Source organism: Mustela nigripes, chromosome 1, assembly GCF_022355385.1.
Source record: "Mustela nigripes isolate SB6536 chromosome 1, MUSNIG.SB6536, whole genome shotgun sequence".
Lineage (NCBI taxonomy): Eukaryota > Metazoa > Chordata > Mammalia > Carnivora > Mustelidae > Mustela > Mustela nigripes.
Window position 1 is genome coordinate 258,534,160 of NC_081557.1, and position 22,777 is coordinate 258,556,936.

The 22,777-nt window shown below is 35.6% G+C and overlaps 1 protein-coding gene across 2 annotated transcripts in view; it reads right to left on the reverse strand.

Moving 5' to 3' along the window:
- Window positions 1-466: 466 nt before the first annotated feature.
- Window positions 467-22,777, reverse strand: part of LOC132006862 (sulfotransferase 1 family member D1) — a 34,661-nt gene continuing 12,350 nt past the window's right edge. Inside the window, exons 2-9 of one of the 2 annotated variants that reach the window (XM_059384942.1) lie at window positions 17,657-17,814; window positions 15,405-15,562; window positions 11,333-11,458; window positions 10,433-10,530; window positions 7,787-7,913; window positions 6,610-6,704; window positions 2,600-2,780; window positions 467-838 (exon numbers count right to left, since the gene is read on the reverse strand). In XM_059384942.1, coding sequence (XP_059240925.1) covers window positions 726-838; window positions 2,600-2,780; window positions 6,610-6,704; window positions 7,787-7,913; window positions 10,433-10,530; window positions 11,333-11,458; window positions 15,405-15,552 — 888 coding nt within the window. In that variant the 5' untranslated portion in view covers window positions 15,553-15,562; window positions 17,657-17,814 and the 3' untranslated portion in view covers window positions 467-725. The remainder of the gene's footprint in view (window positions 839-2,599; window positions 2,781-6,609; window positions 6,705-7,786; window positions 7,914-10,432; window positions 10,531-11,332; window positions 11,459-15,404; window positions 15,563-17,656; window positions 17,815-22,777) is intronic. The other variant, XM_059384935.1, reaches the window with a different exon arrangement.

Consider the following 22,777-nt stretch of genomic DNA (forward strand, 5'->3'; position numbering starts at 1 on the left):
ATGACCTGAGCCGAAGGCAGAGGCTTAACCCACTGAGCCACCCAGGCACCCCACAATTTATTAGTTTGATATTATGGTAACTAATGATTTTTTTTCTCTGACAGTAACTGCTGCATTATTATACAAGCAATATTTGGTAACATGTTTGTTGATTATTTTCTTGTTGCTTAAGATCATTAACATATAAACAATACAGGAGACAAAGATTGATTGATAAACTATCCAAAATGTAATCTATAGTAAAACATTCTAGGGCAATACTTTTTAGTGAAATCCTGGCACAAAGATGTCATCAACCTTATATTACACTGGTATCATTCTAAACATATAACAAAGAGAAAGTAAAGACTATTTAAAAGAATACTTTGGTTCTAATCCACCCATTTTGAAGAACCACCTAAATATCTTCTTTGCAAGTCCAATGACCCAGAACTTGAATTTAAAAAATAAAGCAGATATACATATATCGATTTTAAACTTCAGTTTATTATTTTGTCTTTCAGAATAGTAAGAACATTGTGGAAGGTGATTAAAATTGTACAGACAGTGTTGGTTTTTCATATGCAGCTTTTGAAATTCTTTGAATATTCTATTACAAAGCACGAATATTAGTAAATACAGAAATATTAACATACAGAATTTTTGTCATTAAATGTTCAAAGAAATTTTTTCTTTTTTTGTAATTTAAGTGCCTGCTAAAGGAGTCGGAGGAAGAACAGGATTTCTTAAATCTCCGAACGAAACCGTAGTGTAGACCTTTTCATTTTCTTTTCATAATCGTCTTCAAATCTTTCATACTGGGCTACAGTGAACTGATTTTTCCAATCACCTGAAATGCCTGAAAAAAAAGATAAAATGGTGTATTTGAGACTACTATAAAATTTCCTTCTTAGATCAGTTTTCATTTGAATTGCCACACGTGTATTTTTAATCCTTTAATTTTTTTTGTTTCTGCTCAATAACTCCGTTCCTCACTCCCAAACTCCTGGGCCTTCTTAGTTTTTTAAAAACAAAACAAAACAAAACAAACAAACAAACAAAAAAACAAAGTACAAACAAATAAGGATTTGTCCAGTATCTTATATAAATAAATAATCCTTTCCATATTTCAAGAAACGTCACTGGGAGAAAATCCAGTGTTCCAAAATCTTTATTCTTTGGCCTTAATAGCATTGTTAACAAAAAAATAGAGAATTTTTCAGTCCTTTTAAGACTGTATTTTTCCAAAATCAAGTGGTAATTTATGAAAAAAATTTCTATGATCAAGTAAGATTTAAAAATGACTGGGTTAAATGTAATTAAACATATGTATTATTACAGGATTGTTCAATTTTCTTAAGGATTTTTTAAATTTATTTGACAGAGGGATACATAGCAAGAGAGGGAACACAAGCAGGGGAAGTGGGAGAGGGAGAAGCAGGCTTCCATGCTTCCAGAAGAAGAGGGAACCTTACGTGGGACTTGATCCCAGGACCCTGGGATCATGACCTGAACCAAAGGCAGATGCTTAACAACTGAGCCTCTCAGGATTGCTCAATTTTCAAAAGACTAACTGTATCTTAAAACTTTGAAGGAAAGACAAAGAGCATAACATTTGCAAAGAATATCTGATCATTCACAGACCTATATCTCTGGGGCAAATAATACATTATATGTTAACAAAAATAATTTAAACAAATAAACAAACAAACAAAAAACAATGCCTTTTCTCACAGGTAATCCAGAAGTCATTTGCAAGCCAAGTTTTAGGAGGGGAAAAAGGGCAGGGAAGAACACGTGCCAAAATAGCTTTATTAATCCACCCCAGGATTTCTCAACTTTGGCATTCTATTTATTTATTTATTTATTTATTTATTTATCTATTTATTTATTTGAGTGAGAGAGAGAATGAGAGAGCATAAGTAGGGAGAGGGTTACAGGGAGAGGGAGAAGCAAGCTCCCCACCATGCAAAAAGCCCACAACTCCTGGGATCAGGACCTGAGTTGAAGGCAGTCTCTAAACTGAGCCACCCAGGTGCTCCTTGGAGTTGTTTGTTTACACAAACAACTAACAGAATCTCTCCTTTCTTTCTCTCTCTTACACACACACACAATTCAATTCAACACATCTTTATTAAGGAACTATTTTTTTCAAGATCCTAACTATACACTGAGATACAATGATTTACCATATGATTTATCAATGATTTATCATAACAAGAACCTCTAGGAATTGCCACTTTTCATTATTCATTTGATATGCTTAACATCATTTAATCTGGCTACCCATCACAGTAAAAATTTTAAAGAATATGAAGAATATCTAGAGAGTTCAGAAAAATGAACTCTTTGCCAAGAATGCCAAGACTCATGTTTATCAGTGCATAGGCTCTTGACTAAACATTTCTCATCAGAAGATTTGTCATACATGTTGCGCTTACAGAAATTGTAGTTTATTTGCCACAAATTATTTCACCTAAGATTTTTTTGTTCCTATTTTTTTTCTTGCCAGCATACTCAATCTTTTTCCATTTCTTATAATATTATTCTTTGTTTCCTACCTACACCCTCCATGACTGTAATTAGCAAGCAGTATAGAAACTGGTATACGATTTCTCACCCTTTCTCATGAAGGGAGACACAGAATGATCCATATCAAAATCTGGTACAGTGGTATAATTTGTACTTGGATTCTGCTTCATCACATCAAAAGAGCTATGATAGATGATTTTATCCACAGTTTCTTCTGAGAGTTCTTTGTCTAGAAACTTTAACAACTTCTGAATTTCATGCTTTGGATCCTAAAAAAATTACAAAGAAAAAGAATTATTTCAGGTAGATTTAGTCATAAAATATACACTGCATTTAATATGGTTCTATATATGTCAATGTGGTGAAATTATTTTATATTTCTTGTGCCCTTTTCATTTTGCTTTCCAAAGTACATGTCCTATTCTTGGCCAGGCCACCATCCGCTAAAAGGAAGAGTAAATTTTGATTGTTTGTCTGTTTTTCAATTTTTTATTTAAATTCTAGTTAGTTAACATATAATGTAATATTGGTTTCAGTAGAATTTAGCCATGCATCTCTTATATATATATACCCAGTGCTCATCATAGCAAGTGTCTTCTTTAATACCCATAACTTTGTTTCAAAAAGTACAAAAAAGAAAAACCAGATTAATATTCAATCTTTCACACTCAAAAAAGACTTAACCTTCAGAATAACAAATGGTAATAGTGCAAGCTAATATTATCATAAGGTATAATTTTTAAAATCCTTGATTTCCTCTTTAAAATCATATCTAATATAAAGAACAGGTTATTTACCAATTATTGTTTAACGATTTTATTTCTTTATTTGAGAGAGAGAGATAGAGAGAGAAAGATCATGGATGGGCTGGGGCAGGGAGAGGTACAAAGGGAGCAGGAGAAGCAGGCTCCACGCTGAGCAGGGAGTCAGATGCAGGCCTCAATCCCAGGACCCTGGGATCATGACCTGAGTGGAAGTCAGATGCTTAATTGACTGGGCCACCCAGGGAATCCCCACCTACCAAACACTGAAAGAAGAATTAATACTCATTCCTTTTCTTCTCAAACTCTTTTAAACAGTAGAAGAAGGAATAACAATTCCAAAAACATTTACAAGACCAGCATTACCAAAAACCAGATAAGAACAATACAAGAAAATTAAAGGCTAACATATCTGATGAACATCAATGTAAAAGTCCTCAACAAAATACTAGCAAACAAAATTTAACAGCACAGTGAAAGGTTTGTATGCCTTGATCAAATGGGATTAATTTTGGTGATACAAAAGGGGTTCAATATCAGCAAACCAATATAATATACCACATTAACAAAATGAAGGATGAAAATCATATGAGTATTTCAAAACGTGCAGAAAAAGCATTTGACAAAATAAAACAGTAAAGGCCATATATGACAAGGCCACCACTAATATACTCAATGATGAATTTGATGATGAAAAGCTGAAAGCTTTTCCTCTAAGATCAGGAACTGTAGTCAACAATAACTATAGTTAACAATACTGCATTGTATATTTGAAAGTTGCTAAAGAGTAGATCTTCTCATCACAAGAAAATCTCTTCTTCTCATCACAAGAAAAAAATAACTATGTCAGCTAGATTTACTGTGATCCTTTCATAACATATACATATATTGAATCGTTACATTGATAACATTATGTTACATGTTAATTATGTCACAAGAGAAGAAAAAAAGTCACCTATTCCCAAAAGTTATAATGGAAAAGAAGATACTCTTTCTACCTCACTCTTTTATAGATTTTTTGATAGTATGAATATAAGAGGAGGAAAGTAGATAAAATCCTATCCATTTCCAGCCAAAGAGTGGTGGAGAAGAGAAAGAGGCAATGATGAAGATGTGAGATATATTTGATGTATTTCTTTATTTTTTTTTAAATTTTTTATTTTTTATAAACATATATTTTTATCCCCAGGGGTACAGGTCTGTGAATCACCAGGTTTACACACTTCACAGCACTCACCAAAGCACATACCCTCCCCAATGTCCATAATCCCACCCCTTCTCCCAAACCCCCTCCCCCCAGCAACCCTCAGTTTGTTTTGTGAGATTAAGAGTCACTTATGGTTTGTCTCCCTCCCAATCCCATGTTGTTTCATTTCTTATTATTTCCCTCCTCAATGCTTCAGACTCAAGGATAGCATGTAAGAACAGGGTTAAGAGTAGCACTCAGGCCAAATAGTATGGGCCTTGTTACCCACTGGAGAGGTGATCTTCTTGGTGGTCAAACAAAGGTGAGACTGAGAGCCATAGTCTTAGTGACCTGGTGCAGTCAGGCAGAAAGGCAATCCATTTAGCTTTATTGAGGTGCCCATCTCAATTCATGGAAATAGAACCAGAGTTTCTATAGTGGCTCTAAAATAATCTATTTCTTGTAGAAACAGAAATGAACTTGGTGGAAATCAGACACACATCTTAATTATTCAAGGGGAAGAACCACAGAGAAGTCCCAGTTGTATCAGGTCTATCCTGTGAAAGTTAAATGGAAGAGTGATGGGGAAAAGGGTCACTGCTCAAGCTTGGAATGGGAATATTTGGGGTGGATTTGATGGCACTGCCACTCTGGAACCCTTCAGTAATTTTGAGCCTTTTCCACCAGCAGATGTAGATTCTCCTCCCATATTTGAGGAGACTAAACTTCTTTTGCTTAAAGACCTTATTATACTTAATGTGGGAAGTTTTCTTTCCAGATAATACCTATCCTCTTCAAAATCCCCAACAACACCTACTTGTTGTTTCTAGACACATAATTAGGGTAACATGTCACCCCTTAATCTAGAGTGACAGGAAAAAAAATGCTTTAAACAGGATGTAGAAGAAGCTAGGGATTTAAGTAATGAATCTCCCAGAGGGGATCACCTTAGCTGAGTAAGGTGGTTTCCCTAGAGGCTATAGAACAGATTTCTCAAATAAGAGATGAAGGGTAGTCATAGTTATCTAAAGGAATTTAGGTGTGGACAAGCTTCCTGAAACACATTCAATCTAGAAGATATGGAACACTTCTTAAATGGACTATTTAAATAACCAGATCAGAAGAAGTGTTTGATCAAAATGAAGAGCAAATTAATTTTCATGCTAATAACCAGATAGAAGATGAAAAAATAAAAACTAGATGTTTTATAAATTAAATTACATGTTTTCTCCACTGTGCTGGCCCTTTGGGGAAACAATCACAAATAAGATAATTTTAATCCCTACATTCAAGGAACTTACATTATACTAAAGGAGACCAAGACAATGTAAGAAACACATATGTAAAATAATTAGAAGTGGTGGTGGATGTTATGAAAAGAACATTAAGAAAAGGGATTTTAATAGATAATAGAAGGTGAATTATTTGACACTATGGATATGAAAGAACTCTGTGGAGAGTTAACATTTAAATTAAGACATGGGGCACCTGTGTGGCTCAGTGGCATAACGCCTCTGCCGTAGGCTCAGGTCATGATTCCACAGTCCTGAGATCGAGCCTCACATCCGGCTCTCTGCTCCACAGAGAGCCTGCTTCCCCCCTGCCTCTGTCTGCCTCTCTGCCTACTTGTGATCTCTGTCAAATAAATAAATAAAATCTTAAAAAAAATAAATTAAGACATGAAGGAAGAGAAAATGTTAATTTGAAAATAGTGGAGAAAAAATTTTTCAGGCAGGCTCACTTAGTAAGAAGAGGAAAAGTGAAACCAGAAACATTTGGAGAGATAGGGACTACATAATGCTGAGCTCTAAATTATCTTAATGATTTTATAGTTCAGGTAGACAGAAATCATTGACATATTTGAAGAAGGCAGCAGGCATACTCTTATTTAGATTTCAAGATCATTTTCTCTGAGTGGACAATAGAGGCAACATGAGGTATTTCAAATAAGTTAAGATAGGTGCCCGAACTAGAGCAGGAAGCAGTAGTGGTAAAAATAAGTAAATTGAGTAAAAGATCAATTTTCAAGGCAGCGTTACCAGGATAGGGGATTAGTAATATTTATAGACCAAGAAGAAAGGAAAATGTGATTAAAAAAAAAAGATGAAACTTAGGTTTCCTTAAAAAATAAAAATTATAATTGCCTTTTACCTCTTTCATGTCTTCATAGAATAGGTAATGGATACGATAATCATTCCTCTTCTCCCACCAGCCCTTCACATGGTCATACCAAGAACCAAACGACACTAGATTGAAAGATATAATGTTTGGAAAATTAGAAAAATTTACATAAATAATTGTTAAATATTATTCCACGTCCTTATTATCAATACAAACTTATTAGTTCAAGGAAGAGAGATGGTAGGCTAATTCCCCCTGTTCTCACTGAATTTGCAATCTGCTTGGAAAAGAGTGGCAGGAAAGTTCATAGAAGAAGGAGAAAGGGAGAGAATATATTAGGGATGGAGAGGTTAGGAAAGGACTGCCAAGGAAGAAGAGTATATTTGGATGTAAGAAGAAGAAATGGGGTTTGATAATGTAAGAATGAGTAGTTATTCTTGGACAGAGAATAGTCCAAGTAGCAGGGGTAGTAAAAGTTTGAAAGAAATCATTGGGCTGCTCTTGCCTTGATAGAAGAATGTTTATATGAGAACTTTAAGTAGAGCTACTACTATTGGCATAAATATGTCTCCCTGAAGGAGAGAATGCACAGGTAGAGAAAGAGATCCTTGAGGATAAAATCTTTATCCAACAATTTTCAGTTTATATAATAAAAATTAGGGAATGGTAAAGAAAAGAGAGTTGATGAAATATATGTAAAATCAAAACAATTCAATGGATGCACAGCAAGAGAAGAAAAAAAATTGTCACTAAGCACTAATGAAACAATAAGGCAAAGGACTGAAATATCTGTATTACATATTCCCCCAGAAGTTCTTTTTTGTTTTTTAAAGAATTTATTTATTTATTTGACAGAGAGAGAGATCACAAGTAGGCAGGGAGGCAGGCAGAGAGAGAGGAGGAAGCAGGTTCCCTGCTGAGCAGAGAGCCTGATGCGGGACTTGATCCCAGGACTCTGGGATCATGATCTGAGCTGAAGGCAGAGGCTTAACCCACTGAGCCACCCAGGCGTCCCCCACCCCCAGAAGTTCTTAAAGGGAAGGGACAACTATGTATTCTGCTTCCTCTATAGTCTTCTTAAAACATTAGAAGAGTCATGGGCACATATTAGGTTTATAATAAACACATTTATATTTGACCTTTCTACCTCTTTGAAAAAAGACTTTTCTCTATAGAACTCCTTGATTAAAGTAAGAGTTGAACCCACCCTTCCCAGTCATGAATTTATCCAGGAACTCCTCCCAGGTGCCAGGCTCTGGGTGTAATTTTGCCATCTGGTAGAAATAATAGTAAGACACAGCCACATCCTTAGCATTTCGTGCCACATAGACCATCTGTGGGGAGATATGGGAAAACATGATTTCATTTATATTATTTAATAGTTTGTAAACTTTTCCTTATCTTGCAAGAATGCTTACTTTCTCTTTTCTATTTCCTCTTTAGCCTTTGAAAAGAACTTCTCCAAAAACACAAAAAACCAAGTATCATAGGAATAACACTAAATATTAACAAAAATGAGATAATATTGTTCTTAAATTTACAATATTTTTCTGTATCACTTCTTAAAACATACACAAAGGAAAATAAAAGTTACAAAACTTAAAAAGATAAGCTTTTTAAGAAATTTTTTTTTTTTTACCATTAGTTTTTTTTGAGAGAGAGCACACTTGTTTGAGTTGGGGGGAAGTTCTGAGAGAGACGAAGGGAGACAATTTATAGCAGGCTTCACTCTCAGTGCTGAGCCCAATGGGGGACTCCATCTCACGGTCCTGAGATCATGACCTGAGCTGAAATCAAGAGTTCGACACCTAACTGAGCCACCCAGGCACCCCTAAAGTAAAATTTTTAAAGCTGAAAAAATGTCCTATTTTGAACTGAAAATAAGTTATTATTTGGGTATGTTTAATCAATAATGAATAAACATTCTTCATTCTGTTCACAATCACATGATTATTGCTGTTTATAATGACTTGGTGTGAGATTAAAATTTCATTTATGGATAGAGCCCTAAAATCTTCTTGGAAACAGAAATTTTGAGCCTATTTTCCAAGAGAAATGACATTGTTATGTCTCAGTGGTAATTAGGTTTCAGGCAAGTCCACTGAAATCCATTGAACTTAACTTCTCCCCTGAAGTACATCTAATAACAATACTGAGGCCCCAGGCATCCATGCAGTAAATAAAACCTTAAGGGAAAATGTATTCAGGAAGAAATATCCTTTCATCTAATTAGAAACAGCTTTCTTCTTTTCTTCTTTCAGTTGATGGGAAAAGGAAACTGGAAATTTTATATCCCTGAATTCCTGACAGTAGTTCTCATATTCTGGGATAAAAGAGGAGTGGGTAGAAAGATTGAGTGTAGAGTTCCAAGATTTGAGACTGCTGCTGATGTAATTTTTTGAGATAAACATTTCTAATAACTTCCTATTTTGATACCAAGAGACTATGTTAATGAGCCAACTGTCTTCTTCTGTGATCATGACCTCTAAATTCTTTAGGGAGGACTGTTTCTACTTGCCTCAGTAAAGATAGAATGTGCGTTGGAAGTACTATTTTAATTACCAAATAGTAACCATCCAACTGTCATTAATAGTAAGGTGGGTAAGTTGGTTGGAAATATTCACAAAGACAATGGAATTCCTTATATCAGTGGTTCTCAAACATTAGCATGATTCAAATTCATCTGGAGGTTTTATTAGAACTCAGATTTCTGGACCTCATCCCCATAATCTTTGATTGAATAGGTCTGAATTGGGCCTGGCATTTGCTCGTCTCACATGCTACTTTTGCTCAGGGTACCACATTTTGTGACCCAGTGAAAGACCTACATGACCATGCAGCCCCCTTGCCTACGTGACCTACGGGACTATGCAGCCCCCCTTGCCTACGTGACCATGCCCCAGCTATTAGGAGAGGGTATCTTGTTCAAACAGGAGTCAAGTGTCATGCCCTAAAAGCCAAGTGGTTACAGAAAGGCAAAAGAGCAGTTACATTGAATTCAACCCTGGGGGAAGGGTCTTTTCATTGCAAGGGGAGGAGGGGTACTTTTACACAACAAAAGAGCAATTAATTACTTAACGAAGTGGGGGGGTCTTTCACCAGCAGGTTACATTAAAGAAAACAAAACAAAAACAAGTTGACAGCATGATAAGAATTGATCTCATAAATATTCTGTTAAATGAAATAAGTTCAATATTCAAGATTATATACTCTCCTTTTACAGACGAACTAATTTATAATAAAAACATTCAGTAGAGTGGTTATCTTTGAAGAGTGTGAAGAAACAGAGCTTTTGGGGTGCTGGAAATGTTCAATTTCTTGATCTGGGTACAGGTTTCATGGGAATTCTCACTTTGTAAAAATTCATCAAGCTGTATGCTTAAGATTTACATACTTTTCTCCATATATGTTATAGTTGAATAATAAATGGTTATTTTAAAATGAAGCCAAAAAGGAACCCATTATATATATAAATAATATAAAATATATAATTATAAACCCATATTTGTAAATTATAATTATATTGAATTCTTGAAGAAGCAGTTCTAGCATTATTTAAATATTTAGATGTTAAATATTTGAAAGTAGATACCAAGTAAAGGGAGTTAAACAGAAAGGCATTTTAGAGAACAGAAAACCTGAGTGACTCTTAGTGTTGGGCACTAAGTCTGTATCTATATAGCTATAGCGCTTGTGTCCACTGGTGTTATTTCAACCCTTGTATGTAGTGACCACACTATTATTTTTGCAATGATTTACCCAGGGGTTATAATATCCCACTATAATATCTGCATGATGAGTAAAAGAAATTTCAACACAAATAAGGATTTTTTTTTTCTTTAAATGTTGCTACCTTGCAGTTATTTTTCCAAAATGAAGAAGGGAGAAGTTGAACAGGCAGGTGTGTTTTCACTAATCGAGGAGGCTTCATGTTTTTCAAGTCCTCCACACCTATAAGCACAGAAGTTAAGCTACATTATAAATGTGGAATCATAAAGGTCAATTGCAATAAACTCTAAGACTTTGTAAACATTAACTCCACCATATGACTTGAAATAACTTTTTGGCTTCAGATACATATAAAATCTACCATGGGATCAAAAATGATAAATTCTTGTTAGTTACGCCATTTTATTTCCTATGTAGAATAGACAATGACAGTCCATAATATCTTCAGGTACAATACCTTGCTGAGGCAGAAACAACAATAGGAAAATGTCAAGACATCCAAATTTTTCCTTCATTAATCTTTCTTTTCTCATTTACTATATGGGGAAGCTGAACTGAAGATTTCAAAACCCCTCTCCAGCTTTCTTATATGCAAATTATAAGATTGAATTAAGCCATAAAGCTCATAACTAATTTTTTAAAATTTTAATAATACAAGATCATCCATAATTCTGTTTCTTGAGCCTGTGAACGTCAGCTAACAAGCAGTAGACATGATTTTATATTGGATCAGACAATTTTCTGTATATAACGAGTGTACATTTAAATGTTGAGGAGCTCCGTCTGTGCAATTAAGAAAACATATATAGTTGTCAAAATCTCCTCTTATGCAGATATTATCTTTGGGTGCAAGAGGAGTATAATATGGTTCTAAGTACAACCAAATTCTTGCTCTTCTGTTAGAAACACTCAGGATTTAACTGTCCAAGATCTGTCTATAGCAGTCCATCATGACTCCTCCAAACACCACGAAATGATAGGGGGATTTATCCCTATGGTAAACAGGAAAATTCAGGAAAAATACCATTCTCGATTCCAGGAACAATCAATTCCATGAACGGCACTCGTTTGTATATTGCGTCCCGCTTACATTTCTCCACATCCCCATTGTTATAGATCAAATCCAATATTTCACTGACCCAGGTTGTTCCTATGGGCAAAAAAAAAAAAAAAAGAAAAATGGAACAACTATCAACTTCTCCGTCAAAAAGGATATAAGTATGTGCTTTGGTGAGTGCTGTGAAGTGTGTAAACCTGGTGATTCACAGACCTGTACCCTTGGGGATAAAGATATATGTTTATAAAAAATAAAAAAATTTTAAAAAAAAGGATATAAGAAGGTCAATATAGGTAGAGAAGTTGTACAATATCAAAAACAAAAAGGTCTTCCTTTCCATCCCCCTTTTCTCTTACCACTTTTCTGAAGAAAGATCCTTATCTATCTTGAACATGTGTATTTGTGAGAGAGCGACAGGAAGCCTGATTAAAATAATCATAAAGTAAGTCTTAAAAGGGAAGTAAGATGTGGGTGATCTAAGAGACAATCCGTAAGTCATGTAGCACACCCTTCTGAGTGGAAGGCAGAGGGAAGCAGCTAATTTCAAGTAGTCTGACTAGAAACTTGTACAGTTTTTATTAATATCAAAAATATGATCAGACTTCGGGGGCTGAAGAGTATCTGAGGAAAAACATTCGGTGGAGGTGTGAAGAAAGATACAAAGAGAACTTTGCCTCTGTGGTGACCAGGTGCTACTCACAAACAAAAGACCCATTGATCCTAAGTGAGCGGAGTGGATGGAGTCACTCTGGTTTTTCTGAGATTGTGTCTCTTTAACCTTGAGAAATGGATCCAAAGTACGGTTGATCACCTACCGACAACGGTTCAACTTAGGATTTTTCGACTTTACAGTGGTGTGAAACTCATAGGCGTTTGTACTTAGAAACTGAACTTTGAATTTTAAATTTTGATCTTCTCTTGGGCTAGTGATAAGCAATATGAAGCTTTCTCTCAGGACGCTGGGCAGAGGCAGCTAGGTACAGCTCCCAGTCAACAAGATAAACAACTGATTCTGGTCTTATAACAACTTATAACCGGTCTATACCCACACAACCATTCTGTTTTTCACTTACAGTACAGTATTCAATAGATTACATGAGCTATTCAGCACTTTATTATAAAACAAGCTTTGCATTAGTTTTGCCCAATTACAGGCTAGTATAATTGTGCTGAACACATTTAAGGTAGGCTAGGCTAATCTATGATGGTTCAGTATCAAATACATTTTAAAATTATGATGAGTTTATAGGGCGGGAACATCATCATAAGTCTGTATTTAAGGATATGGCCTCTTTAATTATCTACAGTATTCAATATCAGGTTATTCAGGATAGGCTGACAAAGCAATTTTTAAGATTGGAGAAAAATATCTTCTTAACTGTTCCCATTCTCTTCCCCTTTATCAAACATGTAAGGAATGATAGTCTGTAAAGTGAATAACCATGGGCGAAAACTCAAAATTAACTTAGGTAATTAATCTACGTACTGCGTAGATTTTTGGCCAATGACCTCACAAAGATGTACCTTTGATTAGTTCCACAGATTAGAGTACTTTAGGCCTCCTTTTTAGTCCTTTCTTGTGGATAATTTTTCCTTCTTTTCATCCCTAAATCAGGAATGTGGGACTATCTCGCTCATCCCTCTAACAGAGACAATTCCAGTACTAAGAAAAAGGTGAGTGAAATTAATACTATCCTTGAAGAGTTTGTTGCCTCATCTTGCTTAGTCTTAAGCAATGATGCCTTGGGAAAAAGAGACCTAAATTCTAGGGCACCTTGGTGGCTCAGTCATTAAGCATCTGCCTTTGGCTCAGGTCATGATCTCAGGGTCCTGGGATCCAGCCCCACATCGGGCTCCCTGCTCTGCAGGAGGCCTGCTTCTCCCTCTCCATTCCCCCTGCTTATGTCCCCTCTCCTGCTGTGTCTCTGTCAAATAAATAAATAAAATCTTAAAAAAAAAAAAAAAAAAAGAAGAAGAAGAAGAAGAAGAGTGGGGCACCTGGGTGGCTCAGTCATTAAGCGTCTGCCTTTAGCTCAGCTCATGATCCCAGGATCCTGGGATCCAGCCCTGCATCGGGCTCCCTGCTCTGCAGGAAGCCTGCTTCTGCCTCTCCACTACCCCTGCTTGCTGTTCCCTCTCTCACTCTCTCTCCCTCTGTCTCTCTCTGTCAAATAAATAAATAAAAAATCTTAAAAAAAAGAGAGAGAGAGAAAGACCTAAATTCCAAAGTACAACAGAACACATTTCATTTCCTGTCACTGAAATATGATGGAACGAAATGCCGCTTATCTATGCTTCAAATTAGAAATGTTTATTTTCCATAATTTTGGGGGGCGGGGGGACACGTGATTTACCTCATATATGGAGTAAATTAGCTTTAGTCCTTTATAACAAAATTAACAGGGAACTGATATATTAATAACTTTAAAACACGTTCTCAACAGTTTGTAAAGGGAAAAAAATCAAAGGCAAAAATGACCAAGAGTATATAATTACTTTATGTGTAGCCATCTAGCCATCAGCTTTTTTAGAAGAAATCCAGCTTCAAAGAGCACTTTCGTATATAAACTGTTTGTATGATTATATTATACCTTCCAAAGATGATCTTAACGGGTTTCTGCCTGTGAATATGTTTTTTAAAATAGTGAAAACAAAAGAGCATGTACATTTTCAGTAACTGCCCAACGTTTTCTAAATTTGTATCTCAACAAGGAGATGCAGAGCAGTTTTGGTTCCAAACAATTTGGGATTGGTGGATGGCTTAGAGAACAATGTGTATAGTAAGAAAAGAAAGAAAAAATAAGCGTTTACAAAAACAAGCTTGCAGGATGCCTGGGTGACTCAGTTGGTTAAGCCTCTACCTTCGGCTCAGGTCATGATCCAGGCGTCCTGGGATCAGGTCCCATATCCGGCTCCTTGCTGGGCAGGGAGCCTGCTTCTCCCTCTGCCTCTGCTGCCACTCTGCCTGCCTGTGCCTGTGCTCGCTCTCTCTCTCTCTCTCTGAAAAATAAATAAATAAAATCTAAAAAAAAAAAAAAAAAAGAGCTTGTTTTCTATTTCTTCAAAGGTCTGTATTATACATTTGTTTCTTTCCTGAGAGGATCTCTTTGTTTTCATAACAGTGTTGTTATCCTGATATTAGAATCTCCAAAAATTCAGGTGTTTCCTCCCAGGCTTTGTTACATAGCCCTATGAAGGAATTTTAATATTTAATATAATATTTATCATATTAGTAATCAATGTACTTATTAAAAACTTCTTGTCCTTAAGTCCTTTAAGAAATGAAGCAGAAATATAAAAGAAAGTTGACTTTACGGAATTTAACAACTGGAACAGTTGATTGGCTACAGGCTTGAGTTAATTAAGTGGATAAAAGGCAGGAGAAAACCCATTCTCTATCTCTCTCTACATCTATCACTAAGTAAATGGAAGACTCTGTCATAAAAAGATCTGGAGAAATAAAAATTATTGATTCTTACTGAGGCATCTTAAATTCTCCTTTCTGCGATCACATACCGACGTCAGTAGCTGTTTAACAGTATAACAAAATATTTCTAAATGCATTTATAATGTCTTTAAAATAATAAAATATTAATATTTACCCAGTACATTTAAAATACAATGAACAAAATATGTAAACATTAAAATGCATAGAAGGAATATAGATATGTAAAGATCCTAAAGAATCTAAATAATTTTAGATATGCAGTTTTATTTATTTTTTTTATTGCTGCATGATTTTATTACTATAAATATACAGTAAAAACGAACCAAAACTAGCCAATCAGAGTATATGCAGTTTTAATAATTTTTATTTGAATTTACAAAGGAAAATAAAACAACAACATTAATTTTCCCTCAGGTTAGCCCCCATTCAAATGAAGGCGTTTTAGAAAAGAAAGTGAGTTTATCTGATTTGCAACAAAACTGTCCCAGCAACTGCTACTGCGTACCCTTGACCAATGATCAGAAGATCAGTGGGCTTATACACATGGATCTATAAGCAATTAATGCGTGCAAATACATTAAAAGATCTTACCAGATTTAGGGTAGGTGGCGATCAGAAGGTCATCTGGTCGACTCTCAAAGGTCTCCACCTGGGACCACTCCTCAGCAATGCTCCAGAAGAGTGGGACACCCTGAACATCCACTAACTCCCTCCTGTAGATATCCAGCTTCTTGTCCATTTTTCAGAAACTAGATTTTAAACAAAGGGAAGCATGTTAAGGAGTCTTTGTTTTAATAATATTAATAATGGGGCTCCTGGGTGGCTTAGTTGGTTAAGCATCTGCCTTCAGCTCAGGTCATGATCCCAGCATCCTGGGATTGAGCCCTAAGTCAGGCTTTCTCCTCAGGAGTCCACCTGCTTCTCCCTCTCCCTCTGCCCCTCTCCCCTGCCCCTGCTCCCTCTCTCCTCTTTCTCTCTCTCTTTCTCTCTCTCGTAAATAAATAAAATATTAAAAAATAAAAATAAATTGATATTTTATTAAATAAATTAGTATTTGATTACTATAGATCCAACAGCACCAGATCACCTTCCTGTACATTACAAATCAGTGGGAAAAGAATGAGCACACAAACTAATAAGGTCTTGCAGGACTTGTTTTTTATACGCTGCTTATATGTTAAATATCAACACCTTCCACTGGTACTTTGAATTGTACACAACATTGCTTTGGGCACAGAGTGCTGGGATAGATACTAAAAGTATTGGATTTTGGAGTAAAGGGAATATAAGAACCACAGAACTGCCCATTCATTGCAGGGAAATTTAAATAAGCCTTATAACTGCAGTGGGTCTTTTTAACTGAAAACTGAAGAGTAGCCTAACGTAGTACTTCCTTCCTTTAAATTTCTAGGTGGGACTGGTCAATTATTTCATCTAAATTATATGCAACAGTCCACAAGAAGGAGAGAATGGATAGAGGGAGGGTGGGAAAGAGGAACTAAATGACCAAAAAGGCTGGGTAAAAGAAACAAACTGGAGGTACGTGTAGCATCGGAGATAGACTGCTCTGATGAACTTTTTAACATTGGTGACGTGTCATTTTCTATTCTGAGCATGACTCTAATAACGGTACTTTTATGTCTCTTTTGCTATCATATGTAGGATGTAGAAGAACTTGAGCTAGATATCCTAAGTCCTACTTCAAAACATGTTGTTGTTTTCCCAATTTTGCAGCAGCTGGAGTGTTTATTTTTCTTTCTGTGAAGTTCTAGAAAAACAGAGATTATCTAACAAGCTCAAGTTTATAAGGTTTCATGAGGTCCTATGGCACTTGCTGAACTTCTCTTGAACATTTTCAGATACGCAATTTCTTACCATTTTTTTTTTCATGACCTCCCAACTCCACCTCTACTCTGCCCCACGCAAATAATTTTTATTTTACAAGGTTATAACTAGTTGCAGGATACCAAATCAACATACTAAATCTTTTGTGTTTCTATATGCTAACCAACTATCAGAAAAATAAAGAAGACAATCCATTTACAAATCCATATGCATCAAAAATAATAAAATACCTCAGAATAAATTTAACCAAAGAGCTGAAAGAACTGTACACTGAAAACTCGAAGACATTAATGCAATAAATTGAAGAAGGCACAAATAAATGGAAAGATCTTCCATATTCACAGATTATAAAAATTAATATAAAATTAATATCATAAAAATTTAATATTAAAAATTAATATTGTTATATAAAAATTAATATTGTTCATACTACCCAGAATAATCCCAGTTATGTTCTCCATTATGTCAAAGTGTAACATAGTGTATCACTGGGGCGCCTGGGTGGCTCAGTTGGTTAACCAGCTGCCTTCGGCTCAGGTTATGATCTCAGGGTCCTGGGATGGAGCCCCCACCGGGTGCTCTGCTCAGCAGGGAGCCTGCTTCTCTCTCTCTCTCTCTCTCTGCCTGCCTCTCTGCCTACTCGTGATCTCTGTCAAATAAATAAATAAAATCTTAAAAAAAAAAAGTGTATCATAGAACAAAAGACAAAATATACAAGTCCATGCTTGGCTAGCTAGCAGGTTTCTGTTTGTTTTCTAGAACAAGGTGTTGTTGCTCTTGATTTTGTTACTTGTTTTATTTTGTTTTTCAATACAATTGTACACACTAACATAACAGATAATGTCATGAAGGCAAAATTAATTTATTAATTCAAAAATATTTATTGAATTTCTGGCAGACTCTTTTCACGAGGGAATCTAATGAATATAAAAACTTGTGGCTAGTTCATGGTGCTTAGAAGTAAAGAGGAAAGAGAGATACCAACCAAACAATCATACCAATAAACTGAAATTTTCATTGGTGATAAGGTCTAGGAAGCAGAAATATATCCATAAATAGAGGGAACTTGACAGAAATATTTCCCCTGGGAAATAAGTAAGTGTTAATTCGGAGAGGAGGCAAACTTTCCAGCCAGGAAAAAGCACGTGCATTGACCCTAAAATGGGAGAGAGAAATAAGGCATATGAGCATAGAGTGCTGATGAGGAGTTTCTAAATACTTTGCCAAGTTATGTGGTAAGACACTAGAGACTTCAGGACTTTTTCTGTGTAATTAAGTGTGTCTGAAATATATTGGGGTTTCAGGCATTTTCCACCCAAACAACGAAGTCCACTGACCCACCGTGACGCACAGTTCCAACAAGAGTTCTGTCCTGATATGAAAAAGTAGTGATACACTGTAGTTCTGGATGTTCATGAGCATCACTGGGGAGCAGCATATATTTAAATATTTCTATTTTGCTTTTACCAAAAGTCTTGGGATTTATAAATGCAATACAATAGGTAATAAATATTAAGTTGTTTCTCGGGTTTTCTCTACCTCTAAAGTAAATTTATGGCGGCATTGGGTTAAGATTTAACGGTATTGCTACTACCATATTTCCTATTAATACTTGCTAATTTTCATGGATATCTGTGAAAAGAAAGCATAAAAAATAAAAGAAACAAAGTTTTAAAAGCTCATGGTTAGATATTATCTCCCTTTTCTTCCCCTCGATTCCTAAATAACAAATTCTGATTTTTTTTTTTTTTTAATAATATTTGCTGGGAAGTACTAAGTACCAAATGCTGTTTGCAGGCAAGGACTGGAGTAGAGGAAATGCCATGCATTTACAACACCTTTTTTTTTTCCTAAGTACAGAAAGTATATTTTTTAGTCTCCCTTAGAGCTAGATTGGGAGCATGTGACTAAGTTCTGGTCCCTGAGCTGTGGGTGATGTAAATCCTTTCCTTGACCTCCAGTCCTCTCTTCCATGGTCACAGAGCCCTTCTAGTCTGTGTGTTCAGATGCCCAGACTCAAGACTGTGGTGATCTTCCCACCCTGCTTCAGACTGTGACAGTGAAAATAAATTCTTCATTATGTTAAGCCATTGGTATTTTGGTGTTTTCCTTTTTTTTTTTTTTAACTGTAGTATACAGTTCATACTGTATTATCCAACATCCTGCGGAAGCTACAGGAAAATTTACAGATGAAATATCTACTTTTATGGAGCTTACAGTCCATGTGCAGTTAGATAAATGAGGAATAGACAATATATGGGGATAAGTACAATGAAGAAAAATAGACATGGTGAAGTGATAAAAAATGAAGAGTTAAGTAGTAAGAGAAGAATAATAACTAGAATACATACAGAAAGGACAGATAAGTGAGTGTCTACACCTTTAATGTGATAGGCCTCAAATGTAGCTTCAGCCTTCTCATCTACTCTGTAAACACACTCCACATGCTGATCTACACATATATATCACCAGCCTGACAAAGACTTACATATTGAACATTTCCATGAGTGTCATAACTGTTCCACAAATTTAAAACATTTAAATCCGAGGTCATTTCTTTCCTCCCAAATATGTTTTTCTTACTATGTTATCTAGGCCCTACCTTAACTGTAAATCTCTTTAGAAACTCACCAGTAACAACAGAAGGGAGCTCCTCTCTACTTGCCAGATGGGAGGCTACCCAAATTATGAATCATTTAATAAATTAGATCTTAAGACTTGCTCAGTTGAATTTTGTTAGCAGATTTGAGATCCAAAGTAAATGATATTCAGGGACAACAAGAAACATGGGTGTGGCACTCTCAAGCCCTTTTGAGTCCATTGTTTTTATTGCCCTTTTGAAAGGCTATTGGTAAGTCCCCTTGGTTTCAGCTCTGTTGCATTCAAGCTACATTTCCATTTCCTGTCCAAAGTCTCCCTGAATGGAGTCTGCTGATTTAGTCCACATTGGGAATTGCTGGTGGCCTGCATAGGGACTTCTCTTGGCCAGTCCATAGTGACATGTTTTGCTTACTGCAGGCGTGTTAAGGTGCACATGTTAGTTTGTCTTAATTTATATAAATTAAGGCTATTGCTAAAGGAATCTTGGAGGCCAAAATCTGCAAAAATTAGTGGGCACAGGTTGAAGTAGAAGTCAGCAAAAGGTAAAAATTATTTTATTTTCTCATTTTTAAATTTTTTTTTTTTAAGATTTATTTATTTTTTTATTTGACGGATAGAGGACACAAGTAGGCAGAGAGGCAGGCAGAGAGAAGGGGAAGCAGGCTTCCGGCTGAGCAGAGAGCCCGATGCGGAGCTCGATCCCAGGACTCTGGGATCATGACCTGAGCTGAAGGTAGAGGCTTTAACCCACTGAGCTACCCAGGCTCTCCTCATTTTTAAAAATTTAAATAAAATGAGCTAATTAACATATAGTGTATTATTAGTTTCAGAGGTGGAGTTCAGTGATTCATCAGTCTTTTATAATACCCAGTGCTCTTTACATCATGTGCCCTCCTTAATGCCCATCACCCAGTTACCCCATTCCCCATTCCCCTGGCCTTCCAGCAATTCTCAGTTTATTTCCCATGATGAAGAGTCTCTTATGGTTTATCTCCCTCTCTAACTTCATCTTAGAAATTATTCTTCCCTCCCTTCCCCTATGATCCTCTGTTTTGTTTCTTAAATTCCACATAGGAGTAAGACCATATAATTGTCTTTCTCTGATTGACTTATTTTGCTTAGCATAATATCCTCTAGTTCTATCCACGTTGATGTAAGTGGTAAGTATTCATCCTTTGTAATGGCTGAATAATATTCTATTGCATATACATACCACATATTCTTTATCCATTCATCTGTCAACACATATCTTGGCTCTTTACACAGTTTGGCTATTGTGAGCATTACTGCTATAAACATTGAGTTGCAGGTACCTCTTCAGAACACTACATTTGTATTTTCGGGGTAAATACCCAGTAGTGCAGTTGTTGGATGGTGGAGTAGCTCTGTTTTGAACTTTTTGAGGAATCTCCATACTGTTTTCCAGAATGACTGCACCAGCTTGCATTTCCACCAAGTGTAAGAGGGTTCTCCTTTTTCCACATTCTTGTCAACATCCATTTCCTGACCTGTTAATTTTAACCATTCTAATTGGTATGAGGTGGTATCTCATTGTGGTTTTGATCTGTATTTCGCTAATGCCAAGTGATGTTGAGCATTTTTTCATATGTTTGTTGGCCATTTGGATGTCTTCTTTGGAAAAATTTCTGTTCATGTCTCCTCATTTCTTAACTGGTTTATTTGTTCTTCTGGTGTTGAGTTCGATAAGTTCTTTATAGATTTTGGATACTAGCCCTTTATCTAATAAGACATTTGCATATATCTCTTGGTTGTCTTTTGGTTTTGTTGACTATTTCTTTTGCTGTGCAAAAGCTTTTTAAGTTGATGAAGTCCTAAATGTTAATTTCTGCCTTTGTTTCCCTTGTCCTTGGAGACATGTCTAGCAAGAAGTTGCTGCAGCCAAGGTCAAAGAGGTTGCTGCCTGTGTTCTCTTCAAGGGTTTTGTTGGACTCCTGTCTCACATTTAGGTCTTTCATCCAGTTTGAGTCTCTCTTTTTATGTATGGTATAAGGAAATGGCCCATTTTCATTCTTCTGCATTTGGCAAAAGATAAATATTCTTACTAGAATGAGTTCTTCCTTTTCTTTGTTTTATCTTTGCATATAAATATCTTAAAAATGGATTCCAAATTTCTATGACAATACATTGAATACAAAAATAAGAAAGATGAAGGGGAAATGTGCATAATTTATCATAATGAATTGCATATATGGTATTTTTATACAATACTATTAAATACCCTAAATTCCAATATCTTCTACTTGGCAGTAGGATAATAATCTTACTCAAAAGTCAGCATGTCATAAAATAAGCTAATATTAATATTGCAATCCCTGTAATTTATTATTTATTTATTTATTTGGTTGGTTGGTTGGTTTTGGTATCAGGTTTTTATTTAAATAAATAGTTAACATATAGTACAATATTGGTTTCAGAGGAGTAGAATTTAGTGATTCATTACTTATATATAACACCCAGTGCTCATTGTAACAAGTGCCCTCCTTATTACCCATCATCCATTTAGCCAATCCCCCTGCCTACCTCCCCTCCATCAACCCTCACTTCGTTCTCTACAGTTAAGAGTTCCTTATGGTTTCCCTCCCTCTCTTTGTCCCCCTTCTCCTATGTTCATCTGTTTTGTTTCTTAAATTCCACATGTGAGTAAAATCATATGGCATTTGTCTTTCTCTCACTCTTATTTCTCTTAGAATCAATTCTTCCTAATCTCTGTTTGTAGTGCTCAGTAGAGATTATAAAATAAAATGTCAAATTGACCTTTCCTTTCCAAATTCAAAGCCCATTGTTAATTGAATTTTTCTCTCCCAGAGATAGAAATGGCTTTCTTGCTTGTCTCATTTTCATAATTGTGCTTGGCTTTCTGCCTGCCTGGAACATGTAGGCTGTTGGGTTTTTGTTTTGTTTTTGTTTTGTTTTTTGGTTTTTTGTTTTTTGGGAGTTTTTTTGGTTTTTTGGTTTTTGGTTTTTGGTGTTTTATTTTTGGTGGGTTTTGTTCTGTTTGCTATTTTTGTAAGTGACTCTGGTTTTTGAGAAGGTAATATTTTTTGAACCATCTTTGGGAACCCATCTTACACCTGAGTGGGGTTATTTAATATTGCCAGAAATATTTAAAATTAAATATATGTTTGCAGAGTGAAAGAAGCAAATTAAGGATAATGTAGTTGGATAGGTAGACCAACCTATAATGTCAATTAAGGTACCACCCAATTCTTTGAGGACTTGAGAAAAAACTATCCTTATCTTACACACCCTCTTATAAAACAAAAGTCAGCTCTACAGGCTATTCTTTTCAGCAGTATTTATGTCTGCTTAGTTTTCCTAGATCTTTTTGGTAAGCTAAAACCTTAAAGTTATGCTAAATTAAATGATGAGTTGTTTAATTAATGTCTAGAGGTCACCTAGGTGAGTCTGTCAGTTAAGCATCTGTCTTCGGCTCAGGTCATGATTATAATAATTTGTGATCTCATTTAGTGAAGTGCTATAAGGTTGTTTATAACATT